The sequence below is a fragment of the Acipenser ruthenus genome, chromosome 19 (genome assembly GCF_902713425.1).
Source record: "Acipenser ruthenus chromosome 19, fAciRut3.2 maternal haplotype, whole genome shotgun sequence".
NCBI lineage: Eukaryota > Metazoa > Chordata > Actinopteri > Acipenseriformes > Acipenseridae > Acipenser > Acipenser ruthenus.
The window spans coordinates 17,717,179-17,738,057 of NC_081207.1; the positions used below are offsets into that span (position 1 = coordinate 17,717,179).

The 20,879-nt window shown below is 37.6% G+C and overlaps 1 protein-coding gene and 1 long non-coding RNA gene across 2 annotated transcripts; one reads left to right on the top strand and one right to left on the bottom strand.

Moving 5' to 3' along the window:
* Positions 1–164: 164 nt before the first annotated feature.
* LOC117424338 (U3 small nucleolar RNA-associated protein 4 homolog) lies at positions 165–13,252 on the bottom strand. The gene is made up of 17 exons (XM_034040580.3): positions 13,117–13,252; positions 9,058–9,223; positions 8,635–8,826; positions 8,150–8,234; positions 7,545–7,634; positions 6,882–7,093; positions 6,369–6,540; positions 5,287–5,378; positions 4,687–4,783; positions 4,353–4,417; positions 4,126–4,248; positions 3,594–3,750; positions 2,683–2,789; positions 2,241–2,336; positions 1,565–1,750; positions 1,103–1,213; positions 165–378 (listed from the first exon to the last, which is right to left on the bottom strand). The coding sequence occupies exons 2-17, from the start codon at positions 9,217–9,219 to the stop codon at positions 262–264; spliced, it is 2,064 nt and encodes a 687-aa protein (XP_033896471.3). The 5' UTR covers positions 9,220–9,223; positions 13,117–13,252; the 3' UTR covers positions 165–261.
* Positions 13,250–20,187, top strand: LOC117424339 (uncharacterized). The gene is made up of 3 exons (XR_004547891.3): positions 13,250–13,357; positions 14,050–14,103; positions 17,245–20,187. It is a non-coding gene; the product is annotated as an uncharacterized LOC117424339 (long non-coding RNA).
* The last annotated feature ends 692 nt before the right edge of the window (positions 20,188–20,879 follow it).

The following is a 20,879-nucleotide window of genomic DNA, read 5'->3' on the forward strand; positions in this document are numbered from 1 at the left end:
TTTAATTTTAAACAAGTTTCTTTTAGTATTTCTAGATATCTATGATAAAACATTAAAAAAAAATACAAAAAGTGATAAACTACAAATTTTGACGGAGGACAGTAACAAACATGGTACCGATGCTATTTAAAGGAAATAAGTTTAAACTGAATGCCCCAAAAATATTGAGGTAATTATGCATTTTTTTTATTTTTGACACACAATCGAGTTCACAAATCCTTGGGGTACTGAGCAGGTAACAGGGAGTCCAGAGAGTTCACTTTATGTTCCGAATTTCTTCTGTCTTACTGGGGCTGGCAGCTGGGAGTGGATGTCTATTAGGGGGCGCTCTACCACTACCAGCCAGTCATCTTCAAGCAGGTTTACATGGAGGAGAGGCTGCGGGGAACAAGGCAGTAAAGTACAATGTAAGAATCAGGGTCAATGACCCTAACACGATCTCTGTGAGTCCACATCAATCATAAGCACTATTAGGACCAGTACCTCATATCAGGTTTGCTTATCTGATCACTCGGAAAAGCTCTCCACTGGGGCTGATCGGGCTTATTTACCATTCCAAGTGAAACAAGTGAAGAAAGAGCCGATTGGATTTGTGATGATTGCTGCTTTTCTTACTCTGTAGAAAACAGCAACCCATACAAATCCAAGTAGCTCTTTCTTCAATTGGAATGGTAAATTAGCCCAATTGACACCAAAGACCCTCACCTGTGGGGAGCTTATCTAAATACTCATTTTGTGACACTCTAATGGCCACCACATTATCAACATGAAAGCAGCCACTGCCATCAGAGTGCAGCACAGCGATCTTAAGTAAACTACAGAGACCCAGGGTATGCTAGTAATAGAACGTTGTTTTCTTGTTTGTTTTACATTAATTTCCACCAACCCATCTATATTTCCAAATTTTGATACTCACAATGCAGTCAAACTTTGTGCTGCAGAATGTCCTCACCAAGTTTTCTCGGTAAGCAGGCCTCTACACATATGTAAAAAGCTTGTTGAACATACAAGCACCTTCACAATATTCCCATGCTGTGGGATATGTATTAATACTGGTTTGGTTTCTGTGTAAGCAGTCACATTGATTTTAAACTACTCTTACTTGATATTTCTTGCACATTTTGAAGGCATTATTCTTGCTTGGCCTGTCAGTTTCCGACATATCTTTCGGGGTCAGCCGGCTATAGAACTGTGCCTTTAAGTCTACCAGAGGCTGTGGGAGAGATTAACAAAATGTCAAAAATTAAATCAAATCAAATTTACAGTGCAATGCACAGCCCTGGAACAAAGGGCAGTGAAAATGCACTGAAAGAAACCCACACACCACTAAATAAAGAAATAAATATTTCCAGCATAGAAATTTAAAAGGAAACTTCCACCACAACATTTAAAGCAAATCTTTGGAAATGATGAAAATATAAAAGTATGAATTTGTGTTTGAAAAGGAATTAATAAAAAGTAAAATAATTTTTTATTTAAAAAAAGAAAAACCAGAAAGTGCATGGATCATACCAAATATAAATAAGACTTGTTTTTTCAAGAACCAATAAAAGGTGACGCTTACCAGGCTTTGGTCAATGATGCAGAACATGTGCGTGTCATGGAGCATAACCTGTGACGGTGCGCTGGGGTTAAAGGTGATGTGAGTAATGGGCGTATGCCACTTACTCCGGCACCTGTGCAACCCCTCCTTCTGCAGCTTCCTGCTCCAGTCTGTGTACTGCTTGTCCACTATACTGAACTCAAAGACCTGCCAATGTAAATAGGAAAAACAATGTGTGAATACATGTTCCACAAATCAAAAATCAGTTTAATTCATTCATCAAAATGACACTTACTCCCTTTTTGGAAGAACCATTTTATCCGAATTCCACCATGGATATTTGTGTAAAATGGCCATTTAATTCTTGTGGAAAAAGTGTTGCACAGATTATTCTATTACTCGGATTGAGCTCTCCACAGAAATCAGGTACGGACAATCAGGAGAGGGTCAGCGGTGACAGGGCTCATTTACCATTCTAAGAAAAACAACTGAAGAAACAGTTGCTTGGACTTGTGATGATTGCTACTTTAAGACTCCGTGGAGAACAGCAATCCACACAAATTCATGCAGCTGTTTCTTCACTTGTGTTACCAGAAATGTTAAATTAGCTTAAATCAACACCAATGACCTCCTTTGTGAGCTCAGTCTGAATAATCTGTTCATGCAGCTCTATTAGATATCCTGATAGTTTTCATACCTGTTGATCTGCATGGGCCATGAGCAGATTGTTGGTTTCTGGGTGTATTGCCATTGCACTGGGGAGAGAGTTATACACTGGCACCATGCAGTGATGCTGAAAGAGAAATGGAAGGTTGGTCACTAGGATGCTCTGGACCATTTGCATTCAACACAATGATAGACTTATTGTCCAAATGACATGGAACACTTTCTTTTCATAAATGTTACTTCCATAATAAATCATTAAGAAGTCATCATAACACATTCTACTGCTAGCTGTACTGCTTCTTCATTGTAAAGGCTAATATTTTCCACCTAGTTGATGACATACAAGGAATTTGAATTTGCACCCCCTCCCCTTTACTTAAAGGTATTCATTGAAAAAAAAGGTGTTGTTCAAATCCTCATTATTTTTATAAAGAACAAACACAGACGTTACAACTAAAATTCACAATCCTCACCTTCAGCTTTTTCAAGTTATACACATTGATCTCACAATGCCGATTTGCTGATGTCAGCCACTGCCCATCTGCACTTGCAGCCAGCAAATGAACAGGCGCAGAGGATCCTGTAGGAAGAAACAGTACTAGCTGATGAAACAGAAAGGAACAGGAGCACTTCTCTCAGCCACCAAATGTGCTTAATCTGACAAGCACAGGACCATTGCTGTCCACAACCAACTACCATTCTTAGAGTAAGTAGCGGGCTTCCGAAGAATAGCGTTATACGTCCTCACATGTAGCTACAACTAAGATACCTTTAATTTTTATTTTCATTGTTAACATGGTTTGAGATCTGTCCTTTAAATCACTGCAGGAAGAGCGATTATTAAAAAAAAAAAAAAAAAAAAACACAACAAAAAAATAGTGTTCTTTTCTGTTCTGTTCCACATCATGGATCGTTATTGCTGTGTTACCTGTTTGACAATGTGGGCAATAATCCTTACACTATCAGTGCACTAGAGCAGCTATTTACATTATTAAAAAAAAAAAAAAAAACAACCTTGAAACAGACTTTAGTTAGAAGTGTAAAAACATGTCAGGATGTTAATAATGAAAAGAAATTACAGGGACGTTATTTAAACAGTTGTAGCAACACACGGGGACGTGTAACACTATATTTTTAGGAACCCCGCTACTTCAAGTCCAGCCGAGCAAAATCTGAAAAAAGATTCACTAAGACACAAAATGCTTATAGCATGTAATGAAGGGCTCCCCCCATGCTGTAAAATGCTCCTGTAACTTAAGCCGGTGGGTTTAGGTATATCAATTCTTTCACAGTTTGTCTTCTGCCTTACTAATTCAAGCAGTTATTGTTAAAAAAAAAATGAAATTATTCTATCTAGCAGGGCTATTTTCTATCAAAGACTCACCTGACTTTGGTTTGAATGTGTGCACATGTTTGCACTCCGACCGGGAGAGGCTGATTACGTGGATGGTCGCCTGTTCAGAAGCAACAAAGAGCTTCGAGGAATCGGCTGAGAACTGAAGCTGGTGAGCGGACCTCAAAACTTTTGGGAGCTTCGAGACCTACAAGAGTGATTGATACATTAAATACATTTAAAAAAAAAGTTTCCTAAAAAGTCCTGCTGACAGAACTATAATATCCAGTGTTTACCTCCACTTTCTATTTTCACTTAGATTTTCTAGTTAACAATCCCATACTTAACCATTTGAAAATGTGTAGCATAATAACAAAATGTTCTACTATCAATAATTGGTTGATAAAAATCAAGGATAAGAATGTGTTCATATTTACAAACACATGCTTACATTTTAAATGCATTAAATAATAACAACAACATTTTCACATTGCAGCATGTACATTTGATTGTGCAAAACATCACATTTGCAATGCTAGATACAGTTTCTAGAAAGAAGGAATACTTTTGGATACAATCCTACCTTGCTAATACTGATGTTGTTATTGTCACACTGGATTTGATACAATCGGATGCTGGACACTGTGGAATAGGCAATCCAGTGCCCACATTCTGATATAGTGCTGCAGCAAATGTGATCGTCACCCTGGAAATTAAATGGAAAACAGCAAAAAATTGAACCATTTTGCCTTTTCCTTTAGATTACACTCCTTTGCAGTGTTTTGAAAAAAAATAAAAATCTAACTGTACCTTTCTCTTAAGCTGAAGAAGTTTCTCTGGTTTTCTTGTAACTGGTAAGCTTTCTCCTGGTTTTCCTTAAATTAAAAAAAAAAAAAAAAACACATTAACTAACATAAGGCTACCCAAACAATTTTTATCCAGAATTCCCCTGTATTTGTAGTTTTGACTGGAACTAGCAACCGGGATTAATACCAAACTTAATGTTTGCATTTGCTTGTAATATAGCAGTTTAATGCAATTCAAATTTTACAAATAATTGCCCTGCTAAATTGTTACTATAAAGTTATCATAAATATAAAAAGAAGAAAATATTAATTGAAAAAGTTTGTTTGACAGAACTCACCTACGGTGTCTGTGCCCCCCAGTCTCCATAGCTCGAGCTGGTCAGGGAACTGAAAGAGGAGGAGGCTGGGCTTCTTTGCACAGGAAACAAGACTCCGCTAGAGAAAAACAACAACATATGGGTTCATCAATTCATTAAACAATTCAAATAAAATAAAAATCTGGGACTTAAATTCGATGAGATGTTTTATAAGACCATTCCAGGACAATTCCAAGATAATCCTACAGTAAGAAAATCATTTATTTGGTGCATTTTCCAGGGCTGGATTGCACTAGTCATTTTCTTCAACTTTTTAGGTTTCAAGCCCCCCTAGGCACCCTGTCTGAATGACATCAGCATGGCTTACATACACTGTGTAATGTTCGCACACAGAGACAGACTGGCAGCTCCTATACCCTGGATTATAAAGGTTTGCTCAAGGATAGCCAAGTGCTTCTCTTCATGTTTGTAATAATACAAGTGTGACATACTGTACATATGTATTCGTGTCATCAGAGATATGCATGTAAAATACACCTTGTAACTCCTTTCCTCTAATAAAGATGATTCAATGTGCCATCAACCAGAAATGCAATATTAAACTGTGTGAAGTGGACTTACATGTGGGAAGATCACTTTCCGAAGTACAGATTCACTAGACTTGACTTCCACTTTATCCATCAGAGGACAAATCACAAGCTGTGTGTCCAGACCTGAAGCCAGAAAAGATAATTTACCAACTTTTGGCCTTCCTACTTCTGTAGATGCTGTAGATCTGAATTCTTTTTTATTATTATTAAATACCAAATACAGTAATGGCTGTAGCTCAGAATCACAATAATGGTCTAACTGCAATCAGACCAACAGCAGAGAAAGCAGCTTTTTACATTTTTAATCTTAAACATATTTAGAAAACACACACACACACGCACATCTATTCTTTTCTTTTTTAATCCAAGAGCAAACAACCAAAAGGTTTTCAGCACAACAGAAGTGTCAGCACTGCAGATGGTAACAGGTAAGAAACTCCCTTAGATTCTATCCTTTATTTTTATTTTTTTTTATTTATTATTTTTTTTTTTTAATTTAGTCGTCGCCAATTATTTTACCCCAGTTTTCTCCCCAATTTGGAATCGCCAACTGTATTTTTTATTAATCCCAGTTCACCGCTGCAACCCCCGGAGACTCAGGGAACGGCAGCCGACACACACGTTCCACCGAAACGTGTCCCTGCCTAGCCGTCTTTTTTCGCACTGCAGATCTACAGCAAAGCCATCAGACCTATAGTGCCAGAGGACAACACAGATCTGAATGGCTCCACAGCAGCCCCGCAGGCGCCCTATCAGCCACAGGAGTCGCTGGTGCGTTGTGAACCGTGGATTGCCCTGCCGACCTAAGCCGTCCCTACCCGGGCGGCGCTCAGCCAATTGTGCGCCGCACCTGGGAACTCCCGGTCGGCAATGACATAGCCTGGATTCGAACCCGCGATCTCCAGGCTATAGGGCGCATCCTGCACTCCACGTGGAGTGCCTTTCCTGGATGCTCCACTCAGGAGCCCCCTATCTATCCTTTATTACTTATGGGTAAGATGCTCAATTTGTCATTAAGAGAATACTCAACGCACAAGGTCATCCACTGTGGAGTTGACTTTACACTGTCAACATCTAGAAGACAGACCCTGTTCTAAGAGGGCAGAGGCTCACCTCCAGACACCACAGATGTCTTTGTCTCTGTTACGGCCCTCACATCATGGGTGTGGTGTTTGAACGTCCTGGTTCTGATCCACTGGGTCTCCGCGTCTCCGATCGTTGGAGAGAGCAGCTGGAACTGAATCACTGTACCTTCTGATGTTCCAGCTACAATGCTGTCCTCATTCTGTAAATTAAATATGCTTTTTAACAGTGTATTTGATCTAGCCATTGAGAATAGTGTTCTATTGAAGGTTTGTCATGTTGATGAAAACATCACTGGTCTAGTTCAAAATATGACCTCTACAGCAACATTAGTACCGACGATCCCCCAGGAGATATAAAAATAATTATATTTCTCATAGAAATGCTTGGCCATCAATTTGTAACCAGGTTTCTTTTTACGATGAAGACTGCTTGATTCTTAGCTTGTCTTTTTTTTTTTTTTTAAATATAACATTAGTGCAGTTTCTACAAAGTGATACCAGGTATAATAACTCATTACTTTCAATGAAATCGATACCTTACCTCCGATACGGATAGTGAAAGCACATCCCATTTCGACACCAGGTGGGTTTTTATTAATGTTCCTTTGTTTGCATCCCAGAGCTGGACCTTCCCAGCAGAATCTCCGCTCACTATGGTGTAATCCGACAGGAAGGCAACATTCCACACCACACAGTCCTTATTGCGCGTCCCTGCTGGCCCCCTATCCACCAGTATCCTCTGAACAGAGTGACCTGAAAACAAATAGCAAGTCTATACTCTACATCACAGAGCACGTTATAATATTCTCCCTTCATGGGCTGCTTTTTAAGACACTTAGATTGCAAGTGGCACATCTAGAAGTCTCTCAAACCTCACTTCCGGAGGCCTGGGTTAGAATCTGGCCCGTCACAAGTCAAATTAATTTCATGGTCTGAATTCAGCATTTATTGGACCGAAGGTAGGACAACTGTCACACTGGAGAGAGTATCGTTTGATAGGTAACACATACAATTTCCAGGTTAGTTGCACCTGATTAGCTAGACCCACCCCCACCCCCGCCTCCCACTTTTCATTGCTTTGCTAGCATAAACCAATCCACAGCAACAGCCAGCGCAAACGCTGTTCAAAATCACAACATTGGGGAGACAGCACAGGGCAAGTGCTTTTGAGTTTGCGCAGTGCACTAAAACAAATTCAACTCACCTGATTTTACATCAAACACTCGAATCACATCTAGTGAACCTGCAGCGATTAGCGTACCGGACTTGTGCCACGAGAGGGAGAGGATGCGTCCTGGAAAGAAGGAGAGAAATCAGACATTCTTGCTTTTGAATAATAAGTCTTCTCACTGCATTCATTGTTGTTGATCACTCCCTGTTTGATTCTCAAATAGGAAAATGGTTGTTGATTGTACCTCTTATGTAGTCTATAAAATACCTTACTACTATGATTAGATTTCAGTATTTTTACCCCTGTATTGAAATTGAAAAATATAATATTTTTACGATAAGCAGCATGATGAATCAGAACTTAGTTTTGCTTTTAACCAGTTTTTCTTAAATTTGAACCAGAAAACTAGCACAAACTAAAATCAAACACTAACTGCATTTATGGGTGGGAGGGGGGTATTGTACTATTTTTACCCAATACATCATATGGGGGGGGGAATGTTATACCATTTTTACCTGTTATGGCATTTTAAATGGATTTAACTAAAATAGCTCATATTAGAATGACTGCTTGATTGTCTTAGATAATCTATTCATTATTTTTATTTATACATGATTTTGGACTCTGATCGGACCTACCTTTCTGTCGATCCAGGTTTCTCTCAAACTGGATTTTATCAGGTAAAATTTCAAACAGCTTCACAGACCCATCTTCACACCCAAACTAATAATTTAAAAAGAACAGTAAAAAAAATAAAAATAAATAACTACAAACAAAGAATACAGCATTTTTACTAGGAGGTGATATTTAGTTTTCTTTAATACAAATTGCTGGGAACAAAGATTGTGTTTATGCAACAGATCTTAGTAATTTGATATTACAAAGGCTCATTAAAATGAACTCTTAAAATGAACCTACCATATCGGTTTATTTATTGAATCGCAAAAGTATTTCAGTTTTTGGGTTCTGACCAAATCCTTCAGTGCACATTGTGCGCAACTATTCTGCAGCCCTGGCATGGTCTTGCAACTATGGCTCCCAGTTATAGCATTATAAAAGGGGAACACTATATAACGGCATCAAAATAACACTTCTTGTACATTTATGGCTTAGATCTACTGACCGCAAAATGAGTCTCTGCAGAGTTGCAAGCTGCTGTCCAGATGGGTCCTCCGAAAGCATCCAGGGTGTATTTTGGGCAGAGTCGCTCTAGATCATACTCCACAACCTCTCTATTCAAACCAGCTGTGAAGAGACGATCACAGCCAACCCAGCAAATCGCTTCAATAGACCTGGAGTCACTTCCAGGGATCACCTAAGAAACAACCAAATATCTAATAATGAAATTGCCTGATACTGTGTAATGTAATGGCTTTTGGAATGCATTACTGGTATGTGTTACAACTCTGGACCTGTGTAAGGCGAGTCTTTCTTAGACAGCATTATATTAAAAACCATTGAATCAGATGGTCTGAAGTGAGGAATTAGTTATGGCAGTGTAAAGGGGTCAGTAATTGGACTGTCGATGCATTTCTTCTCAATGTACCTTTTCCTGGAAGTAGTTGTTGGAGAAGTTGAAAATCTCCACTGATCCATTTAGTCGTGCAAGGGCCAGCCGGTCAGCCTTTCTGTTGAAGGCCATGCAGCGAATCCCTGAGGGCATGTAGTCGAAGAAACGCACCCGGTGAACCTTAAATTCCCCCATCATTCAGCTGAAAATCAAACACAAGTTTGAGACTGAAAAAAAGAAATTCAAATAGATGAACACAGACAACACAAATCAAGTCACTTGTGGTTCCTGAAGCATGGCAATATCTTTTAGTATGGTTCAGTGAGTTTATAAAATACACTAGCATTCAAGACCAAAAAAGGTCTCCAGTCTTTCTTATCTGAAGAAGATATCTTCGTGGTCTTGACAGCTAGTGTATTTTATATACATATTCAGCTGATCCTTTTTAAACTGTATCAAGCAGGATGAATATGTTTATCTGTGCTACTGTAGACAGCTGAATTTGGCAGTTGGTATTGGTAGCAATATGTTGTGATTCATTTGCATTTGCACAAGGACAATTCGCACACACTAAAGTTTTTTTTTTTTTTTGGTACTAGTAACATTAAAGCAGATGAGTGGTTTTGTCTGACCACAATTGTTTTTTTTATCAGAATTACAGTTACATATTTGGCTATTGGCATTGATTAAATTTATATATATATATATATATACACACACACACACACACACACACAGTGCCTTGCAAAAGATGTGGGGATGCTTCTCATCAGCAGGGACTGGGCATCTTGTTAAAATTGAAGGAAGAATGGATGGAGCAAAATACAGGGAAATACTGCAAGAGAACCTGCTTCAGTCCGCTAAAAAACTGAAGCTTGGGAGGAAATTCACCTTTCAGCAGGACAATGATCCCAAGCACAAGGCCAAAGCAACATTGGAGTGGCTCAAGAACAAAAAGGTGAATGTCCTAGAGTGGCCCAGTCAAAGTCCTGATCTCAATCCCATTGAGAATCTGTGGCACTATTTGAAAATTGCGGTCTACAAGCGTCGTCCAACCAACCTGAACAACCAAGGAGCAAATCTGCCAAGAATGGGCCAAAATCACTCCGACACTGTGTGCAAAGCTAGTACATACTTACCCCAAAAGACTTAAAGCTGTTATTGCAGCAAAAGGTGGCTCTACCAAATATTAATGTGTGGGGGTTGAATACTTATGCAAGCAAGATATTTCAGTTTTTTATTTTTCTTAAAAATATTTCCCAACATAAAACCAATGTCACCTTACAATAATTGATTTTGAGTTTCAGTGTTTTAAAATAAAATATCAAACAGAACGAAATTTCAATGTACCATGTGTAATTCAGTAATATGAGAGAATTGGTCAGGGGTCTGAATACTTTTGCAAGGCACTGTATATATAATGTGTATCTCTCTCATACGTGCACTGACATTTTTCAAAAGGGACTGCATTATCGGTCTCATCACAATACTATAATACTTTTCAATTCAGGGTGAAATTCTGCCAGTACTCACCGGTACTCTGTACTGGGACTTTTGATGCCGGTACTGGGTACCGGGACTTATTTAATCTGCTTTTCACCCAACGCGGATGCATTCCATCCACTCACACAGTCCACTCGTACGTTTCTCAAAGGCGCTTTCAATCAGCACAGTTCGTGCTGCTTGCATTCTGTTTCTGTTAGCTGCTATTGGCCACCATTAACATCATTATAACTACTGCATTTTGATTGGCTCAGCTTTCATTCAGAATAGATTTCATTTTGGCAAGCGTCACAAATCTCCCATTTCACTTTGCGTCAGTGCTCATTTCTTGATCAGCGAGAGGAGACCTTAGCAGTGCAATGTGAAAACAGCGGTGTGGAGTAATTATCATAATTATTTTCTTTTGTACACTGGAGAAGCTATCTGAATATTCGAACAACCATTACTGCACATGAATTTGAAGGCAAAAATCCACGTGTAGTGTTTGCCATAAATTACATAGTTGATAAATATTAGAAATAATTATCAGAACGCGTTTTGCCTTGCAACGACTTATCACATTGCCAGAATTTGCGCGGAAGTTTCTAAAATGGCAAGTGACGTGTGGGACAGTAGGGATTAACATTAGAAAAACAGGATCAACAAAGTGCTGCTTCAGATTTGGTAAGGGAGTCACAATCGGCATACAGGTGTAGGTGTGCTTCATGCTTTTCAAACACTGGCCAAACTTGCAAGGTACACATTAAGCATAGTGATCAATGTTTTGTTTTGTTGTGATCCTAGTATTTTCTGTTATGAGGACTTTATTAAACGAAAATAGTGAGTTTTTTTCTTTGTACAATGCCCCCTTTTCTAAAACATTTTGATGAGTTTAAGTTAAATGTGAGTTTTCACTTGCGTACATCTAAACAAGTCAGAAGTAAACCACAATAATGGTATTACTTTATGTAAATGTGTCTTGCCACTTTGTTTTTTGTGCAGAAACAATACAAGGGATTAAAAAAAAAAAAAAAGTTACTTTTATACTGTTTCTGCCTGAAATATTTTTTTTTTTCTGGCTGTGTGGTCCAGTGGTTAAAGAAATGGGCATGTAACCAGGAGGTCCTCGGTTCAAATCCCACCTCAGCCACTCACTCATTGTGTGACCCTGAGCAAGTCATTTAACCTCCTTGTGCTCCGTCTTTCGGGTGAGACATAGTTGTAAGTGACTGCAGCTGATGCATAGTTCGCACACCCTAGTCTCGGTAAGTCGCCTTGGATAAAGGCATCTGCTAAATAAACAAATACTAATAATAATTAATCTACACAGAAACAGCAGTGAAGCACGCAGAACACATTGTTGTAAGATAAGTAATAAGTCAAAAATAAATAAAAGAAACATGGATATAAATTCTAATCTAAGGCTATTATTGTAGCATGGCCAGGTCCTGTTGTAGGTGAGTACCCAGAGTCTGGAAAGCATGGGGATAATTTCAGAGAATACTATGGAGATTAAAATGGCCAAGTACATCATTAGTATTAGTAGTGGCTGTTACATCAAAATTTGAGGGGTATTTTAGCCTCTATTGTGCATTGTTTGACTTAGACCTTTTTCTATCATTCTTTCATAGCAATCTTTTTTACACCGTTTTTTATAACACCATGCTTTTTTTTAGGATATTTTGAAACAAAATAAACTCTCTCTACAGCAGTTACTCCATAGTGTAATATTTCTTAATGCCTGTCATTTAAGGTTTAACTTAGTGTTATATTCCAGTACATGACAGTGATATGCAGAGGATAACAAGCTTTCATTATGTCCAGCTTCCTTATTTATAGTGAATTGGTTTTAATTGATTAGTTATTTAAGGTTTTTTTTTTTTTTTTGTATTTATAAATATATCGTGTACCAATATGTATACATTTAAAAGTATTTCTTCATTGGCACTCAAATTGTCTCGCTTCTTAAATGCTTGCACCCGGCTTTGCACAGGAGTACCTGCATTTTTTGTTGAGAATTTCAGCCCTACTTTTCATTATGTAAACCACAGGCCAACTGTGTTCTACTGCCGAAGCACCCCTTAGTTTAGTGCCTTACATTTTAAAATCGGTGTACTGTTCACAACCGCTGCTTCCTACGCTCCTACTCCTAATGCCTCATGCTGCTAGATTCTTGTACCTACCTAACTGAATTTATTTTCACAGTAAGTAAACAACGCTTTTCTTGATCAGATGTTAGTTTGTATATTTACCGCTACTTCAATGTTTGGTATGATTTAGATCATCATCCTTCTAGTCTTCATTCCAAACCTAGCTATCTGTTTACTTCAGAATTAAAATAAATAAATAAATAAATCACACACACAGAACTATAACACCGATGTCTCTCACACTTTATTCGCCGCTATAATGACTACGGTACAGTAATCATTACACGAATCTTTGTAAACAAAATAACAAATTAAAGTTTAGTTCGTTTTACGCATAAAACAAAAACACAGCATCGGTGCGGTAACTTCTACTGATACACACACGCAAACGACCTAATTGCAGTTACATTACTAAACTAAATCTACCTAGGTAATACAAATGTGAGTGTTATTACAGACTTACTTTAATTGCTTTTTTGTTCTTATTTTGCGAGTTTTCTTGAATTCATTACAGCGAGCTCCTATCACACGACAATATTCCCCACACGAGCACCACGTTGGAGACCTTCAACCCGGAACTGGAAGCAGTCAACAGTCTTTGATTCCGGAAACATGTGGTTGCTGTGGAACGCTGGCGGGAAGTTTATTTCCCTGCTGCACTGAGAGAGATAGAGCTGGCTCTAGGCACAGCTAAACGGGGAAAGGTAATGTTAAAATGTTGTAGTTCGTTCTGTGATTTATATATTACTATACACAATGTATACAGTACATGATAGGCAAATTCAGTACGGTTATACATGCGTATTTGATATAAATCTTGTAGTGCTCCGCTTGGTTTTGTACTTGTCGCTTGTATAAATCAAATTAAGTTCGTAACAACATTAAACGATCACGTAAAAATGTAAGTGTAAAGTGGACTGTGCAAATTATATAAATGGAAAATAAATGCATCAGTTTTTTGCCCATATTTAGTTACAGTAACAGTAGTAATTTGCTAGCCCACTGCTGGCGTAATTGCGTTTAACAGCTAGAAAAACGACAAGCTTGATTGGTCAGGGTTCGGTTCTTGTAACGAAATAATAATTCATTCCAACACGTAATGTTATAATGCTGACGACTGACGCTTATTTAAAAATTCAAATCGGTTGAGCTGCTGCTGTCGAATCAATAATAATAACGTAGTGCTTTTATTAGAAGAATGGAATGGCCACGACACAGTCCTGTTTTTTTGTTTTTCCTCCTTTTGATAAATCAGAATGACCAAATACTTGCATGTTAAAGATCTAAATGCCTCCCATAGCAATTTCAGTAAATCCATAAAAACTCAATTAAACAGTAAATTATTGCATAATGTATTTCTAAAATAGACCTTCTCTCTACATACTGTTTCTTTTAGAGCTGTATTCATCAAGATTGAAGCCTGTGAAATGGTTCAAATCCTCATCTCAAGGTAAAAAAAAGAAGTAATGCAGCTGTTTATACAATATAATTTTCATCTTTTTTGCTCATCATAATGTGCCAGTGAAAGTAACACCAAAAACCCAATACCTTTGGAAACAGATTTGCAAGAAGTTGCCCCCAGATGGCAGTAGTAACATGGAAATGAAAGGCAAAAAGTGACCATTACAGTTGGTAATCCGTTTTGTACCATTCTGCCAATAAATTAGCATATTTTGGGAAGCCCATTCACTCACTACCTTCAATGGCTTCCTTGTACTACAGAATGCAACAGATGACAGTTGGTTGACCGCTGCTGCCCAGCTAGCCCACACAGTTGGAGGTAGAATTAGCATTAGGCAGGTTATATCAAACACTTCAATATATAGTATCACCATGGCCGTAACTAGCTATGAGGACAACGAGGTTGTGTCCTCGGTTGTTTGGTTTTTTTTGCGTCATTAATGCTGATGTTCATGTAAAAATTCTGGCAAAGTACAAAAGACTCCTTAATTTTCTCTTGGTTTGCCATGTAACATAGATTTGGAGGTTGAATAGTAAATACCAGGCAGTCATATAAATACTGCCAGCTATAGCTTGAAGCTTAAGTTTGACCTCGGTAGAATGTCAGCTCTGGTTACAACGTTGAGTGTCACAACAACTCTTAATCAGTAAGATTTGGGGATTTGTTTTAGATGTTAGATAGTCACGCCAAAACACTGGCCTGGCTGGGAGCCTAATGGGGGATCTGCATTACACCAAAGAGGTAGTGAGCTTCCAAAGCAAGGACCATCATTGGGGAGATGCCGCTTGAAATGCACATTCAAAACCCAGACATTTTCAGTGGGGTGGGGTTGGTGTAATGTACAGGTTATTGTACTTAACATTTCCCATGTGGAGAATCTTAAAGAATAAGTAGTTTCAAATTACATTTTCTATCTCCCTCCTAATTGCAATATGAGCCACTATCATTTTAAGCTACTTACACTAAAGTTCTGTGTGATTACATTGCTTATTTATTCATTATTCCTAATCAGTAATATTAGTTCATATACTCTACATACGGTTGAACAGTATGAATATGAGACTATCCGAATATTTGTTTGACATGTATTCGGATACAAAAATCAGATGTTTGTATTCACTAGAAATGACAGAAATACCTTGCACTTATTTACAGGCTCACCAGAAGTTTAAGAAATGGCAAATGAAAAAGAGCGCCGCGTGAAATGTGAGAGTTAATATATGTAAAAAAAAAAAAAAAAAAGAAAATACAGGATCAATACACAGCAGTTCTTGAGCCTCTCTATCTAAAAGTAAAACAGCAAAAAGTAAACAAACCAGATTATGTGCGCACACGCATAGTGATCTCTATGGAAAGCCATCTGGGTCAAAAAAGTTGTGCTTAGAGCTGGGTAACGGCAGTGTTTTCGCGACACAGGGTCACGATACGATACATATCACGATACCGTAAATTAAGCATGAAACATAAAAATCACACAATTGTCTCATGTGCTTGTGCAAGTGTTGCAATAACACTGGTAAATCACTTTTGTTCCAGTAAGCTTCACAGCCTGTATTGCTTTTGTTTCCTTTTTATTCTTTGAAATACATTTTTAAAACAAAAAATAAAATTGGTCGCCAAATTCAATTGCTGGGTGCCATTTCAGGAGCAAGTTAGTTGCTACCATATTCAACTGCTTAAAATACAACAACTTGTTAAGACACTAAAGTGATACTGAAACAGTAACTTAATGTCTGTACTCACCTGTTTGTTGCCACATTCTGCTGAATGGTTAATCTATGCAGTTGATAACTGCAATAAATTCAGCATGTTTATATTTTAAATATTTTGCAAGTGTTGTGTCTGGACTTGGTGATGCCACCTCTAATTGTGTACAGTGTAACATGAGAAATAGCATGCTGCTGCTCCAATGCTCTGTGTCAGTGAAGTGCTGATCTGACAGCATGTAAACAGACAGCTTTTATAATTACATGTTACCGGTACTGTTTATTTTTCAGTAAAAACAAGTTTAAATTGCAGTGAGTTGTTTCTGCTATTACGATATTAAATACTAAATGTTTACACAACAGTCGAACACGTTTGGTCAACTGTTGCATGCAACTGTGGTTATCGTATTCTGCTGGTATTGATACAGCACCTGTCTGCGCTTACAAGCATTTGTATTCCATGAAATTGTTATTATTAGTATTAGTTATGGTCCTTCTCTGAATTCGTGTGATATGTTTTTTCCCCCCTTTACAGACTGACATAATTTTACTATAAAAAAAAAAGTGTATCGATACAGGAGTCACTGTATTGATAATCGTATTGTCAGAAAAAAGGCAAGAGCGTCATTCTGAAATGCCTTTGCCTAAACAGTGCCCAACTTGCTGGAACTGTTGTGTAGTGATTTTTATATAGATTGTATATATTATATATTTTTTGATGCAACATTGTTATGTGAAATAGAGCCAAAACAGTGAGTTTTTTCCCCTTCATTTTACAATGCCATTTCCACATTTGTTTTATTTGAAGTGTTTAAAGTTAAACTTCAGTTTTCGTTTGCTTGTTCATCTACAAAAAGGCACAAGTAAACCTCATGTTATTACTTTATGAAAACATGTCTATGTCCACTGTTTACTGTGAAGAAACAGCAATGTCAAGGAATGAACAAAAAAAGTAAAAAAATAAATAAAATGTGGTGTCAACTTTATGTGTTATTTATTTCTGGAATAAACAAAACAACGTTTAACTTGAACTGCAATTTGGCAGCCTTTGTTTTGTAGTTAATTCACTCGAGTAAAGTAAGGCTGAACAATGTATTCTTTAATCCTGGGATATTTTTTTACTTTAACATGTAACGTCTTGCTGTACTAATATAAAGGCACACACACAGGGGCCACGCCCCCCAGCCCCTGCTGCTATGCTGTCTCTGCCTGCGTTCTGAGCAATATAATGGCATTTTATTACTTTTTGAAAACGAATGAATACCCGAACAAATATTTAAATTGAGCGAATATCTGAACATGAAAATCCTGTGTTCGTCCCTGCAGTAGTTTTACTGTCTATGCTTCACTTTTTTCAAAGTGAATTACAAATCTGTAATGCTTCTTGCTCTCTTCTAACTTCTCACTTTGTGTTTGGCTCCAGGGGGTGCCTGTTCTCATAGTAGGACATCATATCCTGTATGGGAAGGTCGTCAAACTGGAGAACCTTTTGCAGTCCTTGTGAAGCTGTCGCAAGTGACGCTGAATCAGCTAGGCTGGTCAGTAAAACATTGACACCTTTTGCATGGAGGATCTCAGTAGCTAAGGCTCATGGTTCATCAATTGAATCAGATTCAGTTGTATTGTGTCTACCAACTGATGATGTGAGGCAGAACAGTAATTGGATACCAGAAAATATGAATAACAGTGAGTTTTGGCCTCCTTCAGTGTTCTGGATGGAAGGCGTACCTCGCAAAGTGACTCTGTGTGAACAAAAGGAAATATAAAGAAATAATATTTACAGCTAAACTTGTCCAAGTATCTTATAGGAATGAAGTCAGGCCATGGAAATCCACATCTGTGATGGAGAAACATTGGATCAAGGGACTTCTTGTGGAAACAACTAAGAGCGAAACCTGGTACAGAAGCTGAATCCTGCTGGGAACATACTTAGTGCATACTAAGTACTTAGTGGTCTGAGAATCCCTAAGAAAATATATATTTTGAACGATTTACCACTAGTAAATCTTCAGAAAGCATGACGCTTGATAAAAAGCACTATTCCGGCTAAAAGTGAACGTTAATCTACAAATTTTTGTCAAGAAAAACACAAGATAAGAAGAGACTCTTTATGACCAAAAGATTAACTAACAATCCAGAGGTCTTGAGAAAAAATCCTGTCTCGGCTGGATTTTGTATGAACAAAGGGTCACGCCTAGTTGAATGCAGTTATACTAGCATATATTTGGATTTAAATCCTAAAAGGGATTCACCAAAATAATATTATAGCAATTGATAAACAGAGGTAAATTAATTGAAAGATTATCTTATAATGAAACAGGTTCAGTGCTAATTGAAACTGTTTATAGTTCATAACAGTTATTTCATAAGATTAATAATATGTTTTAAGTATTTGCTATAATGAGAAAACATTATTTAAAACTGACAAGTATTATTGCTTGTTCACGACTTTGCTGTAGTGATAGAAGTTTAAAACCTGGAGCAGTATTCGATTTACTTAAATGGGAAAATGGTACAAGTTTATTCTTCTTTCTATTGAACAATAAGACTTCTAGACATTATGATATCCATTGAAGTATAGAAGTTAAAAGGTGTTGTGTTATGTTTTTGTGTTAAGTTTGTAATAATGTACTATAATGTACCTTGTTATTAATCCACTGTACTATTGTCTAATGATGGTAGATGGATTCCTTATAATGTGGTGATTTGAAACTGCTACAGTGAAACCAGGGCATCTCTTCTTATCTAGAAAGAGGGAATGTCCTTGGGTTCCACTTCAGCAGAGCTGCAAGCCTCATAGAGATGGAGTTAGTGGTTTAGTACTGATAAGTAAATGTCTTGAAATAATATGCATAACTCATGGCTTAATGGACAGGTCATTTATCTAAAAAAGTGTTTGCACAGACTCTGACCTTGGAAAAAATAAGAGACTGTGGAAACTGCTAGCAGTAACATATTCCCAGAGAGGTACAGGTCAGAGCCTGGTCAGTGCATCTCTTAATGGATAAATAATTGTAATGAAAACTATTACCACTTAAACTTAGTGAGACTAAATGACTTGAATATTGTATGAGACAAACTTTTGTCAAATACTCTGTTAGACAATGGTATATGGAATCAAAACTGATTCATTAACAAAATGATGAAACAATATGAAGTTAAAAGAAACACATACCTTTAATTTAGCATAATATAATCACTTAGAAGATGATGTCGCATATTAAGAACATCTCTCATATATAACACATATAAAATTAGTGTTTTGCATGCAGTAGTGTTTTTATATTATATTATAAACCAAGATCCTGGGAACCTGGGTTCACTTAACTTTTCAGATAAAGGAGGGGCTCGGAGGAAAGCAAAGAAATGAGATCATAAGAGTTGAAACAAATGTGAAGTTTTGAATTTATTGAAGTCCATGACACCTATTAATTCTGAAAAGTTAGTCCGGATCTTTTGAAAACTATTATTTGTAAAAGGGATAAAGAGCTGTCTCACCTGATTAATGATTGGATTTAATTGAGGTGTCCCATGTATTCCAATGAGACAAAAAACCTATTTAACTCCAGAGTAATTTCAATGGAGTACCACACTCATCCCAGACAGGGCAAGGTGGTCCATCTTCTGCAAACCAAAGACACAATTGAGCTGATTGAATTCAGTTTCATTTGCCTGGTGAAGACAGCCATATCCTTTTACGATTTATATTAAAGGGTAAGCATTAAGCAATTATTATTATTATTATTTTATCTCACATGTATTGCATGTATTGCCATAAGGGACTCACACTATGTTTTAGAAATAAGAGAGAGTTTTGTTGAATGTGCTGAAATAGACCATTGGGTACTTTAGGTGACGTGTTCTTGGCCTGCTTGTCGGCCTTGATTAACACATATATACATGTATTAAAGTGTTAACGTTGATATCTGTTAAGACACTGGACTGCCCAGTGTGCCTTTCTGCTGGGGATACGACGTAGCCTGTAGCTACTCTATCCAATATTTAACCGTTAATAAACCGAACGAGTACTGATCATACTCCGATTCGTAAAAAACTTTAAATACATGAGTCTGTCAATTTCTTGAGTTCTATATTAGTTATCTGGATATACTGCGGGTCCAGAGCACGAACTATATCCCACTAGGAGTAATAACATCTCTGTCCTCCTAACGTCTCCCCTGAGATAAGAGTGTATGCTGAGCAAATAACTGTGGGGTCGTAGGGATGTCTATTGTTTGGTGTAAAGTATACTGCACCCCTATGCCTTTGCATTCTGGAGACCTGGGTTCAGGGCGAAATTAGTTTGGTCTCAGCATTGGCCCAGAAAAGTGGCAGTGTATCTGAGGGAAGCTTAGGACAGAATGGAATGGGGTGTTCAGGGCAAGATTCAAGTGCGATTGAAGAACTGTGAGGTAGTACTCTCATGAGCACTAAATTCATTGGGTGGGGGTGGGACATTTTACACAAACTAATTTGAATGTGGCAGGGCAATAGCATTACACAATTTTACATGGATCTACTGTATATCAGGGCAGACCCAGAGCTTGCAATGCTTGTTCACACATGAGCATGTCCAATCTCGTGTGAGCAAAAGGGTGTTTATTTTGAGTTTAAACACATAACTTCTACATTTACTGTGTTTTATAATATTTCTATCTGCCCCTTTATAGTTCTGTTATAAAGATTGCTTGGGGAAAGGGGGCTATGGATACAGTTTCACAAGAACATGTGATGTTTCCTCTTATAGGTGCTGTATGTATTGTATTTTTCCTCTTTTTCTTTGCTGTACAAAGCACACACTCCTTCCCTCCCCTGCATATACGTGCACTGGGGAATTCTGAATCACAAGTCATGTTAAATGTGCTCTAACTATAACTCAGACAACAAGATGCGAGTCTCTGTGGTGAGTTACCTTTTGGATATTAAGCCAGTTACTGTAGAAATGCCCTTGTAATAATTTTTATGGTTTCAGGAATGCATAAACTCAATAAAGCTGTTAACCATATCTCTTAAATCCTGTGACCCTTAACTGTGAAGAAAAAAAAAACCAAAAAACAC

Excerpts from the sequence above, each read along its gene's own strand:
- LOC117424338 (XM_034040580.3), bottom strand. The coding sequence starts at position 9,219 with ATGATGGGGGAATTTAAGGTTCACCGGGTGCGTTTCTTCGACTACATG. Across the intron at positions 6,541-6,881 it reads TTTCACTATCCGTATCGGAG|AATGAGGACAGCATTGTAGC; the intron begins GTAAGGTATCGA and ends TTTAATTTACAG. Across the intron at positions 4,249-4,352 it reads TTCTTCAGCTTAAGAGAAAG|GGTGACGATCACATTTGCTG; the intron begins GTACAGTTAGAT and ends TTTAATTTCCAG.